Source organism: Cryptomeria japonica, chromosome 4, assembly GCF_030272615.1.
Source record: "Cryptomeria japonica chromosome 4, Sugi_1.0, whole genome shotgun sequence".
NCBI classification, from domain to species: domain Eukaryota; kingdom Viridiplantae; phylum Streptophyta; class Pinopsida; order Cupressales; family Cupressaceae; genus Cryptomeria; species Cryptomeria japonica.
In genome coordinates this window covers 196,936,920-196,946,340 of record NC_081408.1, presented here as the reverse complement: position 1 = coordinate 196,946,340, position 9,421 = coordinate 196,936,920, and the positions used below count along the sequence as shown (strand labels likewise).

At 31.8% G+C, this 9,421-nt stretch overlaps 1 protein-coding gene across 1 annotated transcript; it reads left to right on the top strand.

Annotated features, from left to right (window-relative positions):
• The first annotated feature begins 6,942 nt into the window (after positions 1–6,942).
• LOC131028534 (putative UPF0481 protein At3g02645) lies at positions 6,943–8,409 on the top strand. Its single transcript, XM_057958817.2, has one exon. It carries the CDS (start codon positions 6,943–6,945, stop codon positions 8,407–8,409), a length of 1,467 nt encoding a protein of 488 aa, XP_057814800.2.
• The last annotated feature ends 1,012 nt before the right edge of the window (positions 8,410–9,421 follow it).

Below are 9,421 nucleotides of genomic sequence, written 5' to 3'. Positions count from 1 at the left end.
ATGTGTATGTATATATGTATATATGTGTATATGTGTATATATATGTGTGTACATGTGTAAGTAGTTAAGTGGATTCTTCGCTACATTTCAGGTACAAGTACAATTTTGGAATTCATTATGTAGTAGGAATTGTTATTGATTGTGTGGGGTATACAAATTTAGAGTAGGCAAATGATTCTTAACATCACAAGTTTATTTTAGATTATAGCTACTCACTAGGTTTAGGTTTTATCTATTAGTTGAGCAAGAAAAAGCATACTATTGCTCCATCTTCCATTAAGGTTAAGTAGTGAGTGGTTGTTACTACAACCACTTATGTCATATGGCTTCAACATGTTCTCACCAAGTTTTGTATCTGGTTCAAATGACCATTAGTCATTATTTTTTACAACTCTAGTCTCATATAAATTTTATGGAATACTTTCCATCATTAGTGGACCAAACACATAAAGGTTCACGTGTACTATATTTGGAAGATTCTTGTTGGATAGGTTATTGATCTCCAAGTAGACTATTAGCATTTTTGTCTTTTTTTATTTATATATTATTCATATGTTCATTTGTCTATATATTAAATAAAATAAAATAAATAATATCATTCTTGTGTATGTGTGTTTAGTTCTCTTAAGAGGTAAACGCTTTTCACCCCAAACTAAGAATTAGTGAGGTTACTAAAAAGGGACTTCATTTCTGATATAAACATTCAATAAGAATGCCCCAACATAATTTGAACTTAAAGACAAGAACAACACCACATCTAACCATCATACTATGCTAAATTGACTTACATGTCTTTTCTTATTTATCTATTTTTCTATCATTCAAACTTTCCTTTTTCAAATGAATTATGTCAATATTATCTTTTTTATCTTCAGCATTTCAAATGAAAAAATATCAAGAGCCATTGGCATATCCAACCCGCCAGTATTCACTCAACTTGATAGCACTTACAATTATTTTAGTCTAGTGTCACATAACAGTCTGGCTAATCACTAGTACTTCTTTTGCAAGCAGTGAGAGGATTAGATCTGTATTGCGATCAACCCAATGAGAAACATCCAGAAGATGCTGGCATTATTGACTGCAATTCTTCTTACTGATTGTTGGGTTAATCTTCATTTACTTATGAAGATAACTTCAAGAATTGCAATCCATAGCGCTAGCATCTTTCTTAGAATTTGATAGAATATATATCTTGTTGATGGAACTTCTGGTTTTGCTTTTGTATTAATTCTTGATTAGCATTTCTCTTACATTCAAGAAACCCAGTTGATAAATGTATGCGATCAAATTGAGAAAGGTTTGAAGATAAGTAAAGAACTGAGCCAAGAATAAGATTAAAACTATTAGACAAGTTACGTTGTAAGAGAAAGTATGCTTTTTGGGTGGCCCAAGGAAGTAAGATTCTTTCAGCAGCAAGACAATCAGGCACTTCACTTTCTTTCTAGCTGGGCTTTACTCCTTGTCACTGCAGCAAATTAACTCCGGGAGAATAAAGCTAACTCAAAAAGCAGATCATTCAACTAACATCATTTTAAATAATCTTTTAAAGTAATAAAGAAATATTTGATTTGAGAGGATTGTACTAATGACTGATATCCTTTGATTTAGATGTATTTTTGATTTAGATGTATTTTAAATATGAGGAAGAACGCATTCCAAAACCAAGTAAAAATAAAAAAGTAAAGAACAAAATCATATAACCATGACGACATTTCAGAATCCCAACCTTCTCCTATATCACATCTTTTCTCTTAACAAGGTTTCTCGCTCAGTTATATGATTAGATATATAAATAATAAAAGTATGTGAAACTATTTCAATTTAAAGAATAAACTTCGTAATTTTAAATTGCGATTTAATCAATCAGACAGATTTATTGCTAATTTCTTTTCCATCTCTTCTAGGTTTTAGAACTGGGAGAACGGCTCTTTTACGTCTTTTTATGCTCAATAGTTCAAAGTAATAAACAAATCTATAAAAGATAAAGTAGCTCCATAATTTGAGGAAAAATGAATAATCCTTGGAACCCATCATGCATTTGCAATCAAATTATGAAAGGAGAATTGTCTCATGGTGAAAATGAAATTAAAAGGAAATGTTTTACCATAATTAGCTATGGAAAAGGAGGACTTGACCTCTTATGCCAATATCTATGTTAGGGAAGACGTAAGCAAGCCAATCCATTATGGGATTAGGAATTTGATTATGAGTGTTGCAAGAGGATATACGCAAGGGAAACAAATCTTTAAAAAAATAAAAAATCTTATGTATTAATTTTTGCGTGGGAAGTCTTTTTGAAAATTGATATTATTTTAAATTTTAGTGGGAATGTGGAAGAGGATTATTTTTATGGGGTAAGGAAGGTGAGAAAGGAGAAGAAGGTGATTCTACAAAAGAGGAGATGCAATCAAAAGAAGAGGTAGAATCAAGGGAGGTAATCAAAGAAACTTTATGAAAATCAAGGATGATTGATTTATTGGATAATGTTTTAGAAGGTAAAAGTGAAGAGGAATTTGTAATATAATTATATAAAGAAAAAGTATAGTGTTTCAAGTAGAAAGGGTGGAATATAGTAAGTAAAACATACCAAGCAAATTTAGAGGATATTCCATTGGACGTGGGAACCTCTAAGGAAAGCAAACAAAAGATGAATGCTAGTAATGCCAAGCTAGCTACCATGGAGGATATGGAGAAAGGTACATAAGAATCATCAAATAAATTTTGATATAGTAGAGGTGAGTACCTCCCTCACATGAAAAATGATAATTCTAAGCTAGAACATAAGGGGACTCAATGCCCTTCAAAAGTGTTGTTTAGTAAAATTGTTGGTAGAAGATCAAAAATGAGATATTCTAATTTTGTGCGGAACCAAGGTTACATGTGGGAGAAAATAAAATCCTTACTTAAAGGATTGTGGAAAAATAGTGAAGGATTGATGGTACATGTCAAGCAAATTGTTGGGGCTTTGACTCTCTTATGGAAAAAATAATATACTCTCATGCTCCCTACTACACTTAACTTAGAGCATACTACACACAGTTTTGGGGGTTGAAAGTAGGAATTACACTTATTTATTCAAATATCTACTCAACCTGACAATGGCATATAGAGAGAAGAAAGAGCATACTAGACACAGTTTTGGGGGGTGAAAGTAGGAATTACACTTATTTATTCAAATATCTACTCGACCTAACAATGACATGTAGAGAGAAGAAAGGTGTGGTATGAGATGAAGGATTTTTTACCCTATCATGAAGAAGGAATATAATTTATTTTGCAATTCATTTTAGATTTCGAATATATGTGTGTGTCTGTGTATACATATATACACACATATACATATATGTATATATATGTATATATATATATATATGTGTGTGTGTGTGTGTGTGTGTACATACATATATGTGTGTGTGTGTGTGTGTGTGTGTGTGTGTGTGTGTGTGTGTGTATATATATGTATGTGTGTGTGTGTGTGTGTGCGTGTGTACATATATATGTAAAATATGTATATGTATATGTATATATAGAGATCTACATATGTATATATACATCTATACATGTATATATATACATACATACATACATAGATATATATATATATATATGTATGTATGTATGTATGTATGTATGTATGTATGTACACATACATACATATGTATATATACATACATATGTATGTATATATATCTATATATATACACATATGTATGTATGTATGTATATATATATGTGTACATATGTACATGTATGTATATATATATATACACATATGTATGTATATATATATATACATACATATGTGTATATATATATATATATGCATACATGTACATATGTATATATATATATATATACATATATATGTATGTATGTATGTATATGTACATATGTATGTATATGTATATACATACATATGTACATATATATGTAAAAATATGTATATGTAAAAATGTGTATATGTATATGTATGTATATATATATATAAATCTACATATATATTTATACATATACATATATATATACATATACATATATATACATATGTATATATATATACATATGTATATATATATACATATGTATATATGTACATATATATACATACATATACATATACATATACATATATATACATACATACATATATATACATACATATATATACATATGTATATGTATATGTATATGTATATATATACATATACATATACATATGTATGTATATATATGTATATTTCACTTGATATTACAATATTTGTATATTTTCAAACAGATTCAAACAGATTCAATCATACATCATGATCATAAGTGAACTCGGCTTGGCTCATCATGTATTGCAAGATTTACACTCAGAATTGGAGCAAAAAGGCACGGGTTCCTAAATGGATCTGATTAGTTGAATGTATATTTTGTGTTGTATTGTACTCATTTTTCAGAATTAGTTTTTAGTTTCAACATATTTATTTTATTTTTATATTCAAATGTACAATGTGAGATTGATTTAGGTCAATTGTTTAATTGTAAAAATGAGCGATTCAAAATATGGTGTACTTACCAATCATTCTCATTTTATTAACTAAAAATATAACTTTGTTTACTTTTATCTTTTTATTTACTTCATTTTTTATTTACTTAATTTTTTTATCAAGTCATGTTTGTTGTGTTATTCGATCTTCTATAATCTCTTTTGGGTCATGTTTAAAGTCTTGTTCCTTATGATTCTCATTTTACTTTTTTATATTATGTTTTATATCATGCTTCATGCTTTTCATGCATTATATTTTCTAAACTCGAGACATATTTTCTTTCATCCACCAAACATTTGTGTTCTAACTTGAGGGACAAAACATTTCATATTGTATTTACTATCTTGAAAGACAAACCCTAATACATTCAAAGACGTGATTGAGAGACTAATATATTACCATACAAACTCTATAGCTCAAAGACACGCTTACATCATCATTCTAGTACCATATATGAGGATTCATTGACATATTAGCATTTGCAAACTTAACAATATAGAGGCATATTGCATGAATTTTTCTTTGTATTAAATTTGGTTCACAAGTCATTTTATCAACCTTTTTAAAGGTTTAACCAAGGGAGACATGATCAAAATCTCTTTTTACGTATAAGAAGGTGAGGATGTAAGAGTCACACAAAAACGGAAGCTCTTAGGATCACTTGCAAGACTAAAAATAACCTTTTATACATCAATGGTAGCTCTATGATCATTGATAGCTCTAATCCATCTTTATCATTTTGAAAAATATACTTATATATTTATTATTTATCAGCCCAAACTATCAAATTTAAATATATTATTTTAGTTTCTTTTCAATCATATATCACAAAAAACTTTGATAAAATAAAAATGAGATATAAAAGATACGTAGAATTAATTAAGCATGAACTATTTTTTATCATTTTGAAAAATATACTTATATATTTACAATTTATTATTTTAAATTCTTAAATTTAATTTAAATATTTTTATATCATTTACTTGGAAGAAAAGATGAGATATTGTGTTCTTTTCTTGATAATTAGTCTTGAAATGGCATTCATAATTATCTTTAAATCAAATCTAATCCAAATCAATGCACTTTAAATAATCCTCTCAAATCAAATTATTTCTTTTATCGGCCTTACAAAACCATTTACATTGCTATATGCCGAATGGAATACTTTCTAAATCAGCTTTATTCTCTTGTAGTTAAATTTCCCCCAGACAGCAAGTACAGCCCAGCTAGCAATGATGTGAATGATCTGATTGCGTTCCAGAGAAAGTAAATTACCAGAATGGCATTTCCTTGGGTCACACGAAAAGCATACGCCCTCTTATTACATACGCCCTCTTGGTTCTTTTCTTGATAATTAGTCTTGAAATGGCATTCATAATTATCTTTAAATCAAATCTAATCCAAATCAATGCACTTTAAATAATCCTCTCAAATCAAATTATTTCTTTTATCGGCCTTACAAAACCATTTACATTGCCATATGCCGAGTGGAATACTTTCTAAATCAGCTTTATTCTCTTGTAGTTAAATTTCCCCCAGACAGCAAGTAAAGCCCAGCTAGCAATGATGTGAATGATCTGATTGCGTTCCAGAGAAAGTAAATTACCAGAATGGCATTTCCTTGGGTCACACGAAAAGCATACGCCCTCTTATTACATACGCCCTCTTGGTTCTTTTCTTGATAATTAGTCTTGAAATGGCATTCATAATTATCTTTAAATCAAATCTAATCCAAATCAATGCACTTTAAATAATCCTCTCAAATCAAATTATTTCTTTTATCGGCCTTACAAAACCATTTACATTGCTATATGCCGAATGGAATACTTTCTAAATCAGCTTTATTCTCTTGTAGTTAAATTTCCCCCAGACAGCAAGTAAAGCCCAGCTAGCAATGATGTGAATGATCTGATTGCGTTCCAGAGAAAGTAAATTACCAGAATGGCATTTCCTTGGGTCACACGAAAAGCATACGCCCTCTTATTACATACGCCCTCTTGGTTCTTTTCTTGATAATTAGTCTTGAAATGGCATTCATAATTATCTTTAAATCAAATCTAATCCAAATCAATGCACTTTAAATAATCCTCTCAAATCAAATTATTTCTTTTATCGGCCTTACAAAACCATTTACATTGCTATATGCCGAATGGAATACTTTCTAAATCAGCTTTATTCTCTTGTAGTTAAATTTCCCCCAGACAGCAAGTAAAGCCCAGCTAGCAATGATGTGAATGATCTGATTGCGTTCCAGAGAAAGTAAATTACCAGAATGGCATTTCCTTGGGTCACACGAAAAGCATACGCCCTCTTATTACATAACTTGTATACGAGCTCGAATTTAATTAAATATTGAACTTCTTGAAGCGTTGTGCTTATCTTTGACCATTTCTTGATTTGGTTGCTCTTAATGGCAGAAGCTGCAAGTGAAGAGCAACGACTTATTTCTAAAGAATGGACGGTGGAGGTCAAAAACTTTTTGAAAGAGAGTGAGCAAGGTGGTACAGAAGTTAAGCTGAGTATGCGGGTGCCCAAAGCTCTGATTAATGCAAAGCCAGAGGCGTACATTCCTCAAATGGTGTCTCTGGGTCCCTACCACCACCGCTCTCTGCAAGAGGAACCCATGGGGCCATACCACGAACGCCTCAGCCATCTTTCCCAGATGGATTTCTATAAGCTCAATTCTACAAGAGATGCAGCACAAAACAACCAAAGACTCACGGAAAACTTTCTCATAAAAGTAACAAACATGGCGTCCGAATTTGAGAAGTTCTACGACTGGAAGATCAGTGACAAAGAAGAGTTCGGGAGGATGATGATGGTGGACGCCTTCTTTCTTTATCAGTTTCTCCAAAATGGTCTCCATGTTCTAAAACGAGAATCCAGTCAAAGACAAAAAAGGTACAATGAAATTTTTACGCCCACTCTTACAAGTATCAGATGTGATATTTTGAAGCTGGAAAATCAGATTCCTCTTTCTCTTCTCAAAGAAATTGATAGCACTCTAAACAACAATAAACTTCAGGAATGTCTCAACTCTTCAATTCCTCATCTCTCTTGCTTTCAAGTATCTCATAATCCATTATCTCATAATCCGACTCTTGAATACAAAGATGAGTACCATCTATTAGGCTGCATGCACAAATATGTGTCCTCCTTATTGCAGATTCATGACCCAGCTGAAGATAAGCCCGGGAATTTGACCTGCCGTGAGAGTTTCATGACAGCTATGGGTGACATGGTTGCAGCCATCTTTGCTGTCTTCTTTCCTCACCCAGCCAAACAAGGCCGCGACGATTTCCTGGACAAATACAACGCAAAAGAGCTCGTCAAGGCTGGAATTCAGTTCAAACCTGGATGGAATAAGATCAGATTTGACAAGCAATCCGACACTCTTTTTCTTCCCAAGATTGTAATTTCAGACACCTACACAGAAGCAATGATGAGGAATTTGCTGGCCCTGGAGTTCAACGACGCCAATCGGCCCAAACATGTGATACAGTACGTGGAACTGATGGACTGCCTCATCGACACACCAGAGGACGTTACCCTGCTGCGAAAATGCGAGGTCATCGATCGGCACAGCATGATGATAACAGATGAGCACATAGCCAAGATGTGGGATGGCATGGCAAAGCCTCTGTTTTTTGCAGGGTTTCTGGAGCACGCTCAAGGGTTGAAAGCTGGAATCAGGGAAACACTAATCAAAAACTTTTATAAAAGCAAGATAAGAAATACATGGGCGGAGTTTCATGGGGAGCATCTGTCAAGACCGTGGAAGGCACTGGCCTTGCTGACTGCAATTCTTGTCGTTGGCCTCACTGCAATACAGGCCTATTGTTCTCTCGCTGATTGTGCGAAGAAGTCCCAACGATGAACCTCATTTGTGAAAAAATATATTTATCTAAATAGTCAGGATTTGATTACTATGCATTAAGATTAAACTATGTAATTATGTAAAGAGAAGTTGAAGTTAGGTGAAAAAATTATGTTTGATCAAATTAAAAAACAAGTTCACAATAAACTCAATACGTAATAATATTATATTTATTGGAAAGTTTGTTTCGAAGATTACCATCTTATATTTTAGGTTGTCCAAACTGTTTCATGTGAGCTTTTAACTAGAGGGTTGAAGACAAAAATCTGCAGAAGGTTGCAAAGTTTGTGGGAGAGATGTATAGAAAGGGGATTCGATAGAACACCTCTTCGAATGAAGGGGGTTCGCTCAAACCCAAGGGTTTTGAAACGAACCCCTATTCATACAAAGACGTGTGGCACAAACATTGTTGTAACGGATGTGATCATACGAACATGGATTTTTTCAACTGCCGACATTCGTACGAACATGGGGCCGACATGATTTTTTTCCTTTTTTAATTAACGATTTCATATAAATATAGATGTTTTCTTTTATTTTTTGAAAAAAAAAAAAAAAAATTAATTTACATTTTTCATGAGAGAAGGCATTTGAAGGTGATTTTAAGGGCAATACTTTTAAAGGAAGGACGTGAGAAATAAGAAGACAAGGGCAAATAAGACTTCAAGCAAGTATTCACCCAATACAAAACAAAGACATCGAGAACTAAGAATGCAAAGATATTGAGCATGAATGCATCTTTACTTATTTTCTATTTAATTTTACATGTATTATGTATCTAAAATTATCATTATTTGATTAAATAAATATTTTTTAATTTAGTAATTTTATTTTAATTATTTAACTAGTTTATGTGTTTGTGCTATTTTAAATTATCAAACATTTGGAATCGATGTATTAAAATAATCTTGTTTGAAATTAGTCTCTTGTGCTCTACTTAAATATTTTTACTCTCTCTCTCTCTCTCTCTCTCTCTCTCTCTCTCTCTAAGTATTTTTAGGACCTCTCTCTC